This window comes from Schistocerca serialis, chromosome 5, assembly GCF_023864345.2.
Source record: "Schistocerca serialis cubense isolate TAMUIC-IGC-003099 chromosome 5, iqSchSeri2.2, whole genome shotgun sequence".
NCBI lineage: Eukaryota > Metazoa > Arthropoda > Insecta > Orthoptera > Acrididae > Schistocerca > Schistocerca serialis.
Window position 1 is genome coordinate 437,056,467 of NC_064642.1, and position 19,625 is coordinate 437,076,091.

Consider the following 19,625-nt stretch of genomic DNA (forward strand, 5'->3'; position numbering starts at 1 on the left):
AGTTTGGCCGTACCTTTTTGTAACACCCTGTATAAATGTTTCGAATACCATGGAATTAGACTAAAAACAATTTTGTTCATGTTGTGTCCAGCGGCGGAGTCTGAGAATTTATTAATCTACTGACTTCATTTTTCAAAACAAAAACAAAAAAGTGGTTGAAATGGCTCTGAGCACTATAGGACTAAACTTATGGGGTCATCAGTACCCTAGACCTTAGAACTACTTAAACCTAACTAACCTAAGGACATCACACACTTCCATGCCCGACGCAGGATTCGAATCTGCGACCGTAGCGGTCGCACGGTTCCAGACTGTAGCACCTATAACCGCTCGGCCACTCTGGCCGGCTTCACTTCAGAGTCAATTTCACTGCCTATCATACTGCAACGTAGTCCGAGACATCAACCTCTTACACTGTACAGTGTTTTAATAGACTGCTGCCGGCCGAAGTGGCCGTGCAGTTAAAGGCGCTGCAGTCTGGAACCACAAGACCGCTACGGTCGCAGGTTCGAATCCTGCCTCGGGCATGGACGTTTGTGATGTCCTTAGGTTAGTTAGGTTTAACTAGTTCTAAGTTCTAGGGGATTAATGACCTCAGCAGTTTAGTCCCATAGTGCTCAGAGCCATTTGAACCATTTTGAATAGACTGCCTCAGTACAAAACTCTTCTGTTAGGGGCACTTTCTGTAGTTCAAAAGATACAAATATTCTGAGGTAGTCGCTAGTTTGAACCTTTGTGCAGCTACATGGAATTTAATTTAATGAATTGGGACAAAAGGATTACAGAGGAAATGTGATAGGAAAGAGACAAATGGTTCAAATGGCTCTGAGCACTATGCGACTTAAATTCTGAGGTCATCAGTCGCCTAGAACTTAGAACTAATTAAACCTAACTAACCTAAGGACATCACACACATCTATGCCCGAGGCAGGATTCGAACCTGCGACCGTAGCGGTCACGCGGTTCCAGACTGAAGCGCCTAGAACCGCACGGGCACAATGGCCGGCGGAAAGAGACAGGAAGGATATAATTACTTCCTGCCGGAGTTCTTTGTGCGGCTGCACGTCATTATTTCCTTGCAGTCTCTTTCGTCTAGAAACAGGTCTATTGGGAGTTTGTTATTTGCGTTACTGGAATTTTTACCTACTTTGAATGTCTGAGACGCTAAGCGAAAATTTTGAATAGCTTATTATTTGCACGCAGTATTGGGTGAGAGTACCTGTGTCACTGGAAGATGTGCCTGTTTTGCCATCGCTGCTTGGCAGCGAGGAGCGAAAGAGTTCAATTGTTAGAGCAATAGTGGCAATGTAGGGGTAAATTTAAGTGAACCTGTTTTTAAATAAAATGATTTGTGTCTGAATATTGCGAAACAGAGAAGAAAGAATCGATTAATGTTTTAAAATGAAATGACATGTAATGATTTAGGAAAGCATATGAAGTTGAAAGAAGGTAATATTTTTTATATGCTTGTATTTCAGTCGCGCATGGCTTGGAACCATTGTTGACTGAGACATCCATATTACGGAGATTTAGATTTTTCATTAAGGAATGAGTAAATTTGACTGTATTGTTTTTTACATGTTTATTGATTATTCGTCTAACATTTGTGAGAGTAGGAGTTTGGTATCAATGTTGCCTTTTACCAGTATCAATGAGTGTTGTAAGACGAATTTCGTACAAGTAAAATTATGTCAGATAACTTAAAAACTGTTTGTTAAAGAAGTATTACACCTAAGAGCATTGTCCACATCCTCAATCCAAATCGATTTTATTTGAAGAGTGTCTCACTGAGTGATGCGTATAAAATAGTTTACTTGTTGCCTGGAGCATTGCACTAAGCTCTTAGCAACTGTAGTTAGAGATATGTAGCTGGCGCACAGAGAGCAGCAAGCAAGTGTTTCCGAGCCATTACATAACGAGGTAAGATATTTCCATTTCAGGATCAATTTGCTACGAAAATCAGGAACGCATAGGGACCATTTCATGAACAACATTATGTAATATCTCTTCATATTCGATGAATTATTCTGATACAATTCTACCCTTGAATGACGTTTACTAATTTTCTATCTTCATACTCGCAGAATCCATGCGCAAAGTAGTTTCATACAATAGCTATGCCATGAGCGCATAATTATTCTTTGTAGTACACACTCTCGTGGTTGTGAGATTGTCTTCGTGCCGATTAGCCTGAGCTTGGTTTGAAGAATTGTAATCTGATTATTGAGATTTATGACAGAAGATAATTGAGACGAAACTGTAGGATTAAAAGGGAAATATATATATATATATATATATATACACTCCTGGAAATTGAAATAAGAACACCGTGAATTCATTGTCCCAGGAAGGGGAAACTGTATTGACACATTCCTGGGGTCAGATACATCACATGATCACACTGACAGAACCACAGGCACATAGACACAGGCAACAGAGCATGCACAATGTAGGCACTAGTACAGTGCATATCCACCTTTCGCAGCAATGCAGGCTGCTATTCTCCCATGGAGACGATCGTAGAGATGCTGGATGTAGTCCTGTGGAACGGCTTGCCATGCCATTTCCACCTGGCGCCTCAGTTCGACCAGCGTTCGTGCTGGACGTGCAGACCGCGTGAGACGACGCTTCATCCAGTCCCAAACATGCTCAATGGGGGACAGATCCGGAGATCTTGCTGGCCAGGGTAGTTGACTTACACCTTCTAGAGCACGTTGGGTGGCACGGGATACATGCGGACGTGCATTGTCCTGTTGGAACAGCAAGTTACCTTGCCGGTCTAGGAATGGTAGAACGATGGGTTCGATGACGGTTTGGATGTACCGTGCACTATTCAGTGTCCCCTCGACGATCACTGGTGGTGTACGGCCAGTGTAGGAGATCGCTCCCCACACCATGATGCCGGGTGTTGGCCCTGTGTGCCTCGGTCGTATGCAGTCCTGATTGTGGCGCTCACCTGCACGGCGCCAAACACGCATATGACCATCATTGGCACCAAGGCAGAAGCGACTCTCATCGCTGAAGACGACACGTCTCCATTCGTCCTTCCATTCATGCCTGTCGCGACACCACTGGAGGCGGGCTGCACGATGTTGGGGCGTGAGCGGAAGACGGCCTAACGGTGTGCGGGACCGTAGCCCAACTTCATGGAGACGGTTGCGAATGGTCCTCGCCGATACCCCAGGAGCAACAGTGTCCCTAATTTGCTGGGAAGTGGCGGTGCGGTCCCCTACGGCACTGCGTAGGATCCTACGGTCTTGGCGTGCATCCGTGCGTCGCTGCGGTCCGGTCCCAGGTCGACGGGCACGTGCACCTTCCGCCGACCACTGGCGACAATATCGATGTACTGTGGAGACCTCACGCCCCACGTGTTGAGCAATTCGGCGGTACGTCCACCCGGCCTCCCGCATGCCCACTATACGCCCTCGCTCAAAGTCCGTCAACTGCAAATACGGTTCACGTCCACGCTGTCGCGGCATGCTACCAGTGTTAAAGACTGCGATGGAGCTCCGTATGCCACGGCAAACTGGCAGACACTGACGGCGGCGGTGCACAAATGCTGCGCAGCTAGCGCCATTCGACGGTTAACACCGCGGTTCCTGGTGTGTCCGCTGTGCCGTGCGTGTGATCATTGCTTGTACAGCCCTCTCGCAGTGTCCGGAGCAAGTATGGTGGGTCTGACACACCGGTGTCAATGTGTTCTTTTTTCCATTTCCAGGAGTGTATATACAGCTCCTTTATACAAAAGGTGTGTATTTGACAATTGAGAATTAATGATATTTATCGATATATTGCATAGTTGTTAATCAGAAGGGAACTTCCCAAAGACTGGATACGAACCTGCATTTAATAATCCAAGAGCTCCATCACTTCTTCGGAAGGTTAAACTTCATCAAAGCCAAATATCTGCTTGATCTGAGGTTTCCCGACTGATTATACAACGCTCCCAAAAATTACGAGGCATTTTATTTGTACAGATTAGCAGACTGCCGTAAAGCACGAGCCTCCAGAGAAGAAGAATCATCGCCTGATTTCATTCTAACAAGTAAAATTTCTGAATCATTTTGAGTGAATGAGCTATGACTGTGTTTCATATTGTGAATGACTGATTGCTCGAACGAATTAAGAACTACATACATAGGAGGAAAATTACAATTATTAGGCAGATCATTAACGCACAGGGAAACTTCGTATAATTCAACAGATTAACAATAAAGTTACGGATTTAATAAGTTTGCAAATTTTTAGAAAGATTATAAAACAGAGCCAAATTCATTTTGTATTCTCGCAGGCAAATGTATTTGTTTTCTCTCGGAGACGAACAAAGTCACCCAAAGCTAATCAACAGCAAAATTAAAACCAGCCAACGAAGCCAGTATGTGTTCAAAATCAAATATTCATTTCTATTCCCTTCGCGCCAAAATATTCATGTATATGCCTCAGCTGCTTCAACAGACACCCCTCATACCTGTAGTGAGTGGGACGGCCGCGGTGGCCAGCGGTTCTAGGGGCTTCAGTCCGGAACCGCGAGACTGCTACTGTCGCAGGTTCGAATCCTGCCTCGGGCATGGGTGTGTGTGATGTCCTTAGGTTAGTTAGGTTTAAGCAGTTCTAAGTTCTAGGGGACTGATGACCTCAGATGTTAAGTCCCATAGTACTCAGAGCCATTGGAACCATTTTCTAGTGCGTGAAATTTGAAACAAACACCAACTCTTTGGACACATGCAAGGAATAAACAGCATGAGCTGCCGGGCACTGTCGCCAGGTCGCACCTGTTCGGAGCTCCGCAGCCTTGAGCGTGTAGGCGTCCAGCGCGACGGACATGGAGCGGCCGCGGCTGTTGAAGGCGGTGACGGTGAGGCGCAGCGCCTGGCCGGCCCGCAGGCCCGCCACGCCGAAGGATGGCCAGCGGGAGGTGACATTGGACAGCAGCCGGCCGGTGGACACCTCCTCCACCAGCAGCTCGAACCGCTGCGGCCGGCCGCCGTCGAAGCCCTCCAGGCACTCCAGCTGCAGCGACGTCGACGTCTGGTTCACCAGCGTGCAGTTGCTCGCTGGGTCCGGCTTACCTGTCACAAGTGACTCAGCATTAGATGCGGAATAACACAGCACCACTCCATTGCCGCAATCACTGCCATGTGAGACTTAGGTTGTTGCTGTGATTGTTCCTTTTTACTTGTTTATAGCTCTTTGGCTCAATGCGCCTACTACTGTGATTCTCAGAAACAAATCGATTTGTTAACTGGACCTATTCGGAGGAAGAAGGGAGCATACTGACGGTGATTTCAATTTGACAACAAGTCCATTGGACTGACTTGCAAACAGTCACTGCAACTGATTCATGTACACTGACCACTCATTAGTTAATGTGCTACAGACTTCTACAGGAATGCATGTTTCCTAAAAGAAGCTAGAAACTGAAAGACATCAACTAGTTGCCACATACGTTCTATTAGAGAACAATTAAAATCAAACCCGAGGAAAAGTAGTCATGCTCTCTTTAATTTGTAAGAACAACTAAGAAAATACTGTATGTGTGGTGTGTGTGTCCAAGACAGAGAGAGAGTTTACACCTGATTTGTCATACGATAAACGAAAAAAATGCACTATGAAACAACAAAAATAAGGAACACACATTTACAGCAATATATCACTTATGAAGGAACGAAAATAAGTACCACCGAAACTCCAAAATATAACTCCGACAACGATTACTTTACATACATAATCCTCAATATTCATTTCATATCCATTACTTTAAAAAAATGATTTCGTAATATCTCTTAAATAAGCTGTCAAAAGTCTATTTCATATGGCAACGAAAAAGTACTAAATATATTTTCCCGTAAAGGAAATTTCTCATAGTCACAGGTTTTCAGGCACTCAGTTGTTGCTTTTGACGACTGATTGGAATGTGGCATGCGTTGGCATGAGAGGATAAAACAGAAAGAATGCATAATGCATTGTACGATGTGAGGTGTTAATAGTAACGTTCCTTAAAATGTTGACGACAATATTCTAACACTACGAACATGTCTAGAATTTGTTTTTACATTCAACACATGACTGAGTATCAGAGTATTTTAAATAAACGATACTATAACGTAAACAAGCAGGCCAATTTGGACAGCATGTAGTCTCATACGAGTCGATTAAACATGAGAAGAATATAGAAATGGGGTTCGCAGAAGCTGCATGCAACACAAGACCTTTCTGAATACATAATGCTGATTAACGAAAGAGGGTACTTCGACACCAGCGGTGGTTATTTATTTTGATGAAGATTATCTAGAGCAGGAGACGTTAAATGAAAAAGTCCTTGCCCTTGAAGAATCTGTTAACAAAATGTGCATGGGCATCACAAGAGGTAATTTCAGAGACCAAGGCCCTCTCTTTGTTGTTCCTTTCTAGTGGAGTAAGAGCGAACATACCAAGAAATCTGCATTAAGCACTCGGCTGCAAAGAGCACGTAAGTGCAGATTTTTTAAAATAAAGTAATTAATTAATAAAAAGACATATGAGGGTCTGTTGTTTCTAGGGATCATAATGAAATCTTTTTTAAAACATAATGTATTTTATACCGATAATATCATGTATGTAATATATTTAAAACTTAATTATGTGAAATGTGACATTTGTCGTCAAGCTGTAATATATACTCTGTTTCCTCTACGAAAAGCTGATACCTGCCAGTCGAAGTATGCAGTTCCTCAATTAAGGGAGCTGGAAAAGCGTAGTGGCACTAAGAACGTAATTCAACAGACTGCACATCGAAACGCATTGTGGGGACTATGAATACAGATTTCCAACAAAGGGATACGCACTTTACACAGCATTATTCGTCTACGTCACCGTCTACGTCTATGTCTACGTCACTACTGTGCTATCCAAAACAAAGTGCCTGGCAGACGGTTCAATGTACCACCTTCAAGTTGTCTCTCTACCGTTCCACTACCAACCGGCGCGCGGGAAAAACGAGAACTTCAATTTTTCTGTGCGAGCCCTGATCTCTCACATTTTATCGTTATGATCATTTCTCCCTATTTATGTGGGTGCCAAGATATTGTTTTCACAATCGGAGGAGAAAACTGGTGATTGAAATTTCATGAGAAGATCCCGTCGGAACGAGAAACGCCTTTGTTTTAATGACTGCCACTCCAATTCACGTATCATGTATGTGGCACTATCTACCTTACTTCGAGATAATACAAAACGAGTTGCCCTTCTCTACACTTTTTCGATGTCATCCGTCGGTCCCGTCTGATGCAGATCCCACACCGCACAGCAATACTCCAGAATAGGTCGGACAAGCGTGGTGTAAGCAGTCTCTTTAATAGACCTGTTGCACCTTCTAAGTGTTCTGCCAATGAATCGCAGTCTTTGGTTTGCTCTCCCCGCAACATTATCTATGTGATCCTTGCAATTTAGGTTATTTCTAATTGTAATACCTTAGTATTTAGTTGAATTTACAGTCTTTAAATTTGTGTGACTTATCGCGTAATCGAAATTTAGCGGATTTATTTTAGTACTCATGTGAATAATTTCACAGTTTTCTTTATTCAGGGTCAATTGCCACTTTTCGTACCATACAGATATCTTATCTAAATCATTTTGCATTTCGTTTGGGTCATCTGTTGACTTTAAAAGACGGCAAATGACAGCATCGTCGTCAAACAATCTAAGACGGCTACTGAGATTGTCTCCTATGTCACTAATGTAGATGAGAAACAATATAGGACTTATAACACTGCCTTTGGGAACGCCGGATATTATTTCTGTTTTACTCGATGACTTTCCGTCTGTTACTACGAACTGTGACTTTGGGACAGGAAATCACGAATCCAGTCGCACAACTGAGGCCATATTCCACAGGCACGCAGTTTGGTTGGAAGACGCTTGTGAGGAACAGTGACGAAAGCCTGTTGAAAGTTCGTGAAACGTTTCGAGAAATAGATATCGGTAAATAGCCATGAACAACGTAACGAATAATGCAGTATGTTACAGACAAACTCTGAAAGCATTCTGACTATTTTTGTATAAATGATCTAAGTGGCCGTTGTTCGTCACATATCACACATCTAATCGAAGTTCCGTTCTGATCATATCCGTCCCAGTACATCAGGAGTGACGGTCAGCAACAGCTGCTGCGATGCTGCGATGCGGTGTCGCTGATCTTCGAGGGTCTGTGGCAGAGGAGTAAAATAAACGCTATCCTTGATGTAACTCACAAAAAAGAGGACGACAACTTAACGTCGCTGACATGGTCCATTGGCTGCCTGTTGTGACACACCCGGTCGGTGTGAACTTTCAGTATATAGCAAGTAATCAACCTCGTGGAACCTTTCCCCACAGAAAATAATCCGTGGACGTCAGATCCGGTGAGCGTGCTTCGACGACCTATCCATCTGTCATGAAATATGCTATTCAAACCGCTTCGCAGCGCGGCAGCGCGGGATTAGCCGTGCGGTCTGAGGCGCTACAGTCATGGACTCTGTGGCTGGTCCCGGCGGAGGTTCGAGTCCTCCCTCGGGCATGTGTGTGTGTGTTTGTACTTAGGATAATTTAGGTTAAGTGGTGTGTAAGCTTAGGGACTGATGACCTTAGCAGTTAAGTCCCATAAGATTTCACACACATTTGAACATAACGCTTCAACCGCACGCGAGCTATGTCCCGGACATCCATCATGTTGGAAGTACATCGCCATTCTGTCATGCAGTGAAACATCTTGTAGTAACATTGATAGAACGTTAGCTAGGAAATCAGCATACATTGCACCATTTACATTACCATCGATTAAATGGGGGAAAGTTGAAGGATATTTGCTATTGTGATCCACCGACAACGCCTGACAACATGCTTCAGCGCATTGTCAATGCATGTGCGAACATTACAAAGGCGAACTACTCGCTGTTGACAGGGATGTCTTTACACGTATTGCCGAATGCATTTATTGCATTTATAGCATTAATGTGGTATTTACAGGTAATCATGTTGTAACAGCATGCGTTCTCAGAAATGATAAGTTCACAAAGGTAAATGTATCACATTGGAACAACCGAAATAAAATGTTCAAACGTACCTACGTTCTGTATTTTAATTTAAAAAACTTACCTGTTACCAACTGTTCGTCTAAAATTGTGAGCCATATGTTTGTGATTATTACAGCGCCATCTATCACAAAGTAAAAAAAGTGATCCATTTAAAACATTCATATTTCTTTACGTACTACACGAATATATCATAGAAATGGGGGTTCCGGGTTCCTATTTAAAAAACGCAGCTGATATCAGTTTGACCTTTGGCAGCGCCATCTAGCGGGCCAACCATAGCGCCATCTGGTTTCCCCCTTCAAGCAAGACAAGTTTCGTTCTTTGTAGTTTTTTTGTTTGACGCTTATTTCGTGGGATATTTGGCCCGTTCACTACAGTGGACCACAATGTATATGATATTGTAATGGCTGCATTGTTCAGAAATACGGTGCGAAGCTCCTTCGGACATGCATTAAGACGGATGTCTGGACTGCCATTATTAACATGTAGAAAAGCCACGTCCTTAATAACTATGCTTAAAGTCTTCCTTTTAATTTCAATCTGTATTCGTTGTACGAAAGTAGTCCTCAAACGTACCACGATAGTCATACGCTAAGAAATATGCAATAGGAGCATCATATTGAGAGTAATTGCATATTGGAATAATTGGCTTGCAAAAGAAGTCAGAAAATGTAATACATCTTCGAGCGAAAAAAAAGCCACTCATAAAGCTAGTAACTGTGGAGAGAACATGTCACATACATTCCTCGTAGAATATTTTTTACCGGAGGAATGCAGCTATTGAACTGTCATTCTCTGACGTCATCGCGGGGCTTCCCTGTGCTGCGCAGCATTCCCACCTAATAATATTTGCCGATATCGCTGAAGTTCCGTCCCTCGAGCTAGATTAAACTGCCTGGCACGAGCCCCCGGCTCTGGCTGACAGTTCCATTACAGGTGGCTGGTTAATGCATACTACTGCTCCCCACGGCCACCGACGACCCCTACTGTTCCAAGTCGTGTCGCCCTCTTTGGCTCACTTTTCATGCGGTGATCAGCGCTGGCATTATGATTAGCTCTCTGTCGATAGGCTGAGCGCGTTTGGGTTACGTAAGATGACTCGTGAAGCGATGCGTAACAGGTATTGCTTATGCGTACGAACAAACTCCACCTGTGTAGACCTGAGTAATGATTGAAATACAGTGATTTTAGCAACAGGCGGACTGCCGTATGAACAACATAGTAATAAGCATACCTGGCGAAGAGAAAGACCTGAAAGATTTGACAGCAAGTAAATCACCAGGTCCGGATGGAATCCCAGTTCGATTTTAAAAGAGTACTCTACAGAATTGGTCCCTTACGTAGTTGCATTTATCGTGAATCTTTCGCGCAGCACAAAGTCCCAGGCGACTCGAAAAAGTACAGGTGACTATGATATTGAAGAAAGATAAAAAGACGGACCCGAAAATTACAGACCAATATCCCTAACTTCTATCTGCTGCAGAATCTTTGAACATATTCTCAGTTCGAATATAATAAACTTCCTTGACATTGAGAATCTGATGTCCACGAATCATCATGGTTTTAGAAAGCATAGCTCGTGCGAAACTCAGCTTGCATTTTTGTCACACGGTATACTGCAAACTATAGATGAAGGGCAACAGGCAGATTAAATGTTTCTAGATTTCCGGAAAAAATTTGACACGGTGCCCCATGCAGGCTCTTAACGAAAGTTCGAGCACAACGAATAAGATCACAGATCTGCGAGTGGCTCGAAGACTTCTTAACTAACAGAACCCAGTATGTTGTCCTACAAAGGCGAGCGTTCATCAAAGACAAGGGCATCGTAAGGAATGACCCAGGGAAGTTGGACAGGGCGGCTGTTGTTCTCTATATACATAAATGATTTGGCGGACAGGGTAAGCAGTATTCTACTCTTGATTGCTGATGACGCCGTGGTTTACCGTAAGGTGTCGAATTTGAGTAACTGTTCGAAGATACAACACGACGTAGACAATTTTTCAAGTTGGTGTGACGAATCGCAGGTAGCCCTAAATGTGTAAAAATGTGAGTTAATGCGGATTAGTAGGAAGATGAAACCTGTAATGTTCGGATACAATATTCCTAGTGTCCTGTTTGACACATTCAAATCGTTTGAATATCTGGGCATAGCTTTGCAAAGAGATATGAGGTGGAACAAGCTTTTGAGAACTGTGGTAAGGATTGCAAATGGTCTACTTCTGTTCATTGGGAGAAATTTAGGAATGAGTGGTTCATCTGTAAGCAGAACGCATACAGGACGCTGGTGTGCCCTATTCTTGAGTACTGGTCGGGTGTTTGGGATACGTAGCACATTGGATTGATGGAAAGCATCGAAGCGATTCAGAGGTGGGCTAGATTTGTTAGCGGTAGGTTCGAACAACACTTAAGTGTTATGAAGTTGCTTCGGTATCTCAAATGAGAATCCCAGGAGGGAAGGCGACGTTCTTTTCGGGAAACACCGATGAGAAAATTTAGAGAAGTGGCATTTCTAGGTGACTGCCAAACGATTCTACTGCCGCCAACATACACAGCCCGGAGGGTCTACGAAGATAAGATACGAGAGATGAGAGCTCATACGGAGGCATAAAGACAGTAGTTTTCCCCTCGCTCTCTTTGAGAGTGGAGCGGGACATGTATTGACAAGTAGTGGTACAGGGTACCCTCCGCCCTGCACCGTATGATGGCTTGCGGAGTGCCTATGTAGATGTACATCTAGATGTAGATGTAAATGATTTTGCTTACAATGCGGACTGTAAACGCATAAAACCTTAGTGAATACTGTTCTTTCCACAGGCAGTGAACGATTTGTGATTAAACCACATTGGTGTGCAAAAATTAATGACGAAAGTAACTCTTGCATGCTGTGTCGTTGCGAAGAAGCGTAGCTCTATGAAACTTGGACCGTACATAGGAAGAGCAGCTACAGCATAGTACAGAAGATACTTGATTAAACACAGTAATTATACTGAAATGACGGCGATTTATGATTTTTCCCAAGACATTACAAAAGGCAAGTCATTATTTTTCGTAGGGGACGTGTTCGCGACATACGGTTATGTATGCTCTGCAACGTCCTCCCGTGCTAATCCGGAAATTGGTAAGGAGTTCCTATGGAAGGAAATTCCACTCCTCCACCAGCGCGGTTGACAACTGCTGTATAGCTGTTGGCGCATGTGGACGTACTGCAGCAGGTCTGTCAAACCGATTCTACATGTGCTAGATGAGATTTAAATTGGATCAATGGACAGGCCAGTACACTTCCTGACTGTCTTCTCTTCCCAAGAGCTGATCCACCTGCACTGTTCGATGTGGTCGCACATAAACAACCTTAAAACTGATGTCCGGGCCCAACGTACCAAATAAATGTGGAAGGACTACAGAATCTGATTAATATTGACTAGTGAGTTTACCGTGTTTAGGGATTAGTATTAGATTAATACCTTCAGCTGCTGACGGGCGTTGATATACACTACTGGCCATTAAAACTGCTACACCAAGAAGAATGCAGATGATAAACGGGTATTAATTGGACAAAAATATTATACTAGAACTGACATGTGATTACATTTTCACGCAATTTGGGTGCATAGATCCTGAGAAATCAGTACCCAGAACAACCACCTCTGGCCGTAATAACGGCCTTGATACGCCTAGGCATGAGTAAAACAGAGCTTGGATGGCGTGTACAGGTACAGCTGCCCATGCACCTTCAACACGATACCGTAGTTCATCAAGAGTAGTGATTGGCGTATTGTGATGAGCCAGTTGCTCGGCCACCATTGACCAGACGTTTTCAATTGATGAGAGATCTGTAGAATGTTCTGGGCAGGGCAGCAGTCGAACATTTTCTATATCCAGAAAGGCCGGTACACGACCTTCAACATGCGGTCGTGCATTATCCTGCTGAAAAGTAGGGTTTCGCAGGGATCGAAAGAAGGGTAGAGTCACGGGTCGTAACACATCTGATACGTAACGTCCACTGTTCAAAGTGCCGTCAATGCGAACAAGAGTTGACCGAGACGTGAAACCAATGGCACCCCATACCATCAAGCCGGGTCATACGCCGGTATGGCGATGACGAATGCACGCTTCCAATGTGCGTTCACCGTGATGTCGCCAAAAACGGTTGCGACGTGGATTCGTCCGAAAGAATGACGTTTTGCCATTCGTGCACCCAGATTTGTCGTTGAGTACACCATCGCTGGCGCTCCTGTCTGAGATGCAGCGTCAAGGATAACCGCAGCCATGGTCTCCGAGCTGGTAGTACATGCTACTGCAAACGTCGTCGAACTGTTCGTGCAAATGGTTGTTGTCTTGCAAACGTCCCCATCTGTTGACTCAGGGATCGAGACGTGGCTGCACGATCCGTTATAGCCATGCGAATAAGATGCCTGTCATCTCGACTGCTAGTGATACGAGGTCGCTGGGACCCAGCACGGCGTTCCGAATTACCCTCCTGAACCCAACTATTCCATGTTCTGCTAACAGTCATTGGATCTCGACCTACGTGAGGAGCAATGTCGCGATACGATAAAGCGCAATCGCGATAGGCTACAATCCTACCTTTATCAAAGTCGGAAACGTGATGGTACGCATTTCTCCTCCTTACACGAGGCATCACAACAACGTTTCACCAGGCAACGGCGGTCAACTGCTGTTTGTGTATGAGAAATCGGTTGGAAACTTTCCTCATGTCAGCACGTTGTAGGTGTCGCCGCCGGCACTAACCTTGTGTGAATGCTCGGAAAAGCTAATCATTTGCATATCACATCTTCTTCTTCCTGTCGGTTAAATTTCGCGACTGTAGCACGTCATCTTCGTGGCGTAGCAATTTTAATGGCCAGTAGTGTATATCAACATGGACAGGTGAAAATGTGTGCCCGGACCGGGACTCTAAACCGGGATCTTCTGCATACATGGCAAAAGCTCTATCCAGCTGAGCCACCGAGGGCATAGAGGATATGGCGACTGCAGGGACTATCTCGCGTGCGAACATGTCCGAAGGAACAGACACCATATCCATATAAGTATATAGTGTTAAGAGACAGTTCCAAGAGCATGGGAACTGGACCGACGAGAAGTGGGGTCGCGTACACTCCTCATATGAGTTAAGATTGAGTGTGCGTAGTTATTCTGGGCGTAATCTCTTAAGACGAGAGTTGGTAACACGTAACGCACCCAGTAACATTGCCATATTCGATCGTCTGGTGGCCCAGGTGTTGTTATGGTGGGAAGGCATAACTCTGCATGGGTGTACTAACTTCTGAATCCTTGAACACGCCACAATCTCTGCGCAACATTATCCTGAAACTGTATTCCCCATGTGCATTCGGCAGTAACTTCATTTTTATGGATGGTCGCACTATCGTGTAGTACGGTCCAGTGGAGCAGCTATAGAAACGGTATGATATTCGGAATACGGACTGGCCTTCCCGTTCACTCAACTTAAATAACATTTAGCACGTGTGGGATACTTTGGAGACTCCCACTGCAGCACATCCAAATGCACCAACCTCTATCCAGCAATTGGCAACAGCGGTGGTGCAGAAATGGAACTCCTAAACCAACCTTGTGGTCAGCATAGTAGCAAGTTGCAGAGCTTGCTCTGCCGTTCCGATTTTTGTAACGTCGACGAAACCGCCATACATCGCGGTGACTTCAGTGTAATTGTTTCTTTGAATAACGTGTCATTCCTCATAGCATATTTCTTTTAGTTACTTGTATGCTATACTGTATCAATTCTTTGCATGTATAATCGAAGTTTCAGTGACCTATCTTACTTGAAAGCGACACAGTATGAGAAAGTTACTTTCGTCCTGAAGTTTTGAGCTCCAGTATGTTAGTAAACGGCACGTCTCATCGAAGACTACGGTCGTTAAGAGATTACACTCCCGGTAACGTGAAGCACGCTGCTTACTCTGTGGACAACTGAGAGAGTCCTCAACATGTTTTTCCAGCTACGTCAGAATAAGCACATTTAGGCTGTTTCAAAAAATTATACATATCCTTCCGGAGTTTTTCACCAAACGGGTTAATACTAAACAGAGTACGTAAATTAGTATCTGTTACACATACGAACAGAATCTACATAAACTACCGCACGTTGCACTGCACTGCTACGCTGGAAATTGACTACTATTCATTTTCTATGGAGGTTGTAGCGTTCTTCGGGAAAGGACACATCAAGCGCTGCTCGCTCTCCACTCTACAGACAAACGGCACAAAAGTTTTGAATCCAAAAATGTACTGTGGATGATCATCAGCTACAAGTGGACAGGATGCCACAGTGAGTTTGCCATAGGGAAAGGGAAACAAATTCTCAAATCATATAAACTTACGTTTCCTGTTACGTGTTGTTAATGTTCGTGTTGGATGCGCCGTCTTCCACTACAACGTCTATTCGACAGAAGCAGTGTTAGATGAGGACAGATCCGTAATGGAACTATTAGACTGACAGAGAATTTTCTTCTGCCTTACAGGTATCGTGCAAATTACACATTGTTGCCGAATAATTGCATCCTTTCACGCCTCATACTTTTCTCATTGGACATGGGTATTACAGTGCCACAAAACTTAGTGGGCATTGATGATTTAATTCCAGATGGAGTCCCTGTTTTGATATTTGTTGCATTTCGAAGCAACAGATCTTATTCAAATGATAGCTTACAGCCCACAAACCACTTACAAGCATACATGAAACGTAATCGCATTTGCAAATACAAACAACCATTAACTTTGTAATGGAATGACGATAGTGAAAATTTTTGTCGGGCCGGTACTCAAACCGGGATTTCTCGCTTTAAGCGAGCGGTCGCCTAAGCCACCTTGGCTATCACGTGCGACAACTCACGGCCACACCCAGACTTTATTATGTCATTGTTCCTGCGTAACAACATGAACTCGTACACGTTATATAAATATTCCTGTACATGAAAGGGAAGTCGGTGCCTGATATCGGTGGATATATAAGATATTGTAGTGCCTGTGTTGTTAAAGACAACGATAGAAACTTCCTCTGAACATGTATACATGTCCCAAGGAACAGGTACTGCAGCGACTACTACCGTTACGATTTACATGAAATGTAGTCACAGCTGCGAATACGGACAACTATGAGTTGTATAAGGAAATATAGGCAAAGAAAATTTGTGCCGGACCGGGATCGAACACGAATTTTCCGCTTTACGTAAGCAATCACCTTAACCGGGTTCATTATCCACGCAGGACAAACGGCATGTCGTCGTTCCCACATTACAGAGAGCGTGTACAAGTACAGGTCGTATTTCACAACGGTTGTAGTCGCCGCAATGCATGCATGTCCTAACGAACATTGAATCGTCCTTCTTAACATCACAGGCAGAAAGATAGCTCATTTAATAACAATCTTCTAGTGTTTTGGGAACTGTACAGGGACTCGTGGTGTCATCTGCCTCAGGAAATACACAAGCAACTCAGAATATATGCTAAGAGGAAGTGTCGTACAGCTTCCAGCAGAGGGTGTAGTAATGCACTAAATATCTAAGTCTGTACGTATCTGGAGATCACCGCATTCATTCCTGTGGAAGTCATCTGTTGGATTTTTTCGATTAATTTGTCCACGGATACGTTAACTCTATTCACCTTAGTCCTGTTTCCGCATACTCGTCATAACGTTACTGAACATGAACTGGGACAAAAAGAAGTCTTTTTATTAGGCTGGATAAATTTACTACGTTAGATGAGTTTTCACCAATCACCTAGGAAAAGGTGTTCAAAAAATGGTTCAAATGGCTCTCAGCACTATGGGACTTAACTTCTGAGGTCATCAATCCCCTAGAACTTAGAACTACTTAAACCTAACTAGCCTAAGGACATCACACACATCCATGCCCGAGGCAGGATTCGAACCTGCGACCGTAGGGGTCGCTCGGTTAAAGACTGTAGCGCCTAGAAGCGCTCGGCCATCCCGGGCGACGAAAAGGTGTTCTAAAACTGTTTACTAGGCGTTCGATAGTAACACAGTAGCTAATTCTACCAGAATCTAGTAAACTGTGGATATTTATAAAACTTCATGGACATTAACGTAGTGCAGAAAAATAGCAAATATAATAGGAAATGGAATTTTCTCCTTTTATAATTAAATTTACATGTAAGGATATTTTTTGTAGATATCCAGCCTCTAAATATTGAAACCCCATTATTTTTTGCCAAACAACTTGAAGTACCTAAATAGATTCTAACTAACTTTTAGTAACTACAAATATAGCTCCGTATTCTGGGGGTGAAATGAAGAAGACGTGACATCTACCAGCTACTCTGAAGAGCATAATAATCTAAGAATTACTGGATTGCCATTTACTTGCACACGAAGTTTCGACGTAAATAACGTTGCCCTTTCAGTATTTTACAAACTGCTTTCCTCCTCTGTCTTCCACATTACCTGAGTCAGACAAAAGCAAAACTACGAAAAGACTTTCGGTAGTTTATACCTGATCGTCAGTAATAATACAGAAAACCTCCAGTTTCTATCATACAACGTAAAGGAGAAAGAAACCTAATATTTTTAGAAATTAATATTAACGTTCATTAAACCGTATGGACCATTAATTATGTGTTCGTTATTTTGCGAGTTCATATGAATGCCTACTATTACTTTGTTTAAAAAATCATGTGACAGAAGAGATTAATGTAACAGAGGGCCACAGCACATAGGTAAAAGAACTGTTTGTATGAGAGAGAATCAGTTGGGTGAAGACAGATAATGCATTTGACGAAAGGCTGTTGTACTTCGGTTATTAGCGTATTGTGTACCCAGGCCATTTACGGTGCGAGTCGTAAGTGAACGTAAAACACATGGGGAGATCTGATTTGTCGGTATGGGATCAGAGATACGGGAATTTCAGTGTTCTGGCGAAGGTACTAGTAGAAATAAAATTAATGCAAGTTTAAAGTATGTGCCGCACTTACGGCAGTTGACAGGCATATTTGACAGACATAGTTCGGAGATGTAAATCTTGCATTTGTTATCAACTGCTCCTCCTCTGAACCGCAGATGTTATTCGTACGTTAATTTCGGTTTATAAAATTATTTATACGCGCCTAACAGTGTCAGCAACGATATGAGGGCGAGAATATCTTGCTGTATGTGGACAGTTGGCTAATACGAGAAACGATGTTCGTCTCTCATCTTCTGTATATGAAAAGAAAATTTAACTGATGAACAAATAAAATTCCAGACCGTAACAGATCAAGCTACGATTTTTAACATACTACAAAAACAGACCACGTAAAATACTGAAAAATTACAGATGAATACTTGGAGTATACGTTATTATACATCCTTGGTGACCCACAGCGTCGGTCTGCCTTCACACCTCTAAAACGCCATATTCCTCGCCATCGAAGCTGCCCATTGATAAGTTCCAAGCTACCGCCCCCACAGCAACGATTCGCGTCACCACGCCTATCTTCCCTTCCATATTTGAATTTAAACTGCTAGGCAACGCACGCAGATAGCTATTTTGTGTTCTTACTTCCATTTCTCTTAGTTGTTTACATATGTTTGTAATTATTTTTGCCAGTGTCAAGTAATTACTACTGCGTCCTATTTACTTTATATAACCATTAATACTGTGTTTTATTTATATCTAGATAGACGTTTCATGTTTTATATTTGTTACCATCGAATGTTAAGCCGTATTGGCTCTCAATGGTGTCATGCAGCAGGCAAGGGATGGAGCTTCCTCATTATAGCGCGTAGCTTTTTGATGCTATTTAGCAGTGACCAGTGAAGTCCTGTGACACTAACCAATGCTATAGCAGTCGCCTCTGTTCGCCATCTCATTGTACAAAATCTTTTTATTTTATTAAGCTTGTCTATCCATATTTGTTATGTAGACGAAGTGCGTAATTTTGACCCCTGTTGTCCTCTAAAGAATAGTAGTGTTTAACGTTTCACAGATGTGGCGTTAAGGTGATTTTTGACGAAATCGAAACCGGTTACCGTTTTGATGTTTAATTATTACTTTCTAATAAATCCTTGGGACCAAGACTGGTATATACAAATGTTGCAACAAGCGTAAGCCTTGTCGTCATCATACCTGCTGGCACAATATGGAAGACACAAGGGGCGACCTGGATGCCGACAGCGTTCGAGGCCCAGCAGAGCAGGGTGCCGTAATCGCTCTGCGACAGGGGGATGAGTTGCAGCGACTGTCCGGCGCCGGAGTCGGGTGGCGGCGGCGCTGCGATCGCGGGGTCGAGCCCGGGCAGGTACGAGCTGTTGCCTAGCGACCAGCGGAACGAGTCGGCCGTCGGCAGCGCGTCCACGCTGCAATTGACGGTGGCGCGCTCGCCCAGACCCACCGCTATCGTCACCGGCCGCTGCTCGCCCTCGTGACACACCGGCTTATCTGCGAACATAGGAGAACGTGCTGACCTGTTGCCGTTAGCAAATTCTTTCATCCCGCAGCTAGCAAATAACCCTCGAGTGCCCGGTCGCAGAAGGCCAATGATGTTTATGGCATTCGGTGCCCAACATGTTGTCTACCATGTTACCACAATACTGGCTGCGAA

General features: G+C 43.7%; 1 protein-coding gene across 1 annotated transcript in view; it reads right to left on the minus strand.

The window, feature by feature from the left end:
* Window positions 1–19,625, minus strand: part of LOC126481984 (nephrin-like) — a 460,432-nt gene that overhangs the window by 152,160 nt on the left and 288,647 nt on the right. Inside the window, exons 7-8 of the mRNA XM_050105949.1 lie at window positions 19,151–19,462; window positions 4,773–5,069 (exon numbers count right to left, since the gene is read on the minus strand). Coding sequence (XP_049961906.1) covers window positions 4,773–5,069; window positions 19,151–19,462 — 609 coding nt within the window. The remainder of the gene's footprint in view (window positions 1–4,772; window positions 5,070–19,150; window positions 19,463–19,625) is intronic.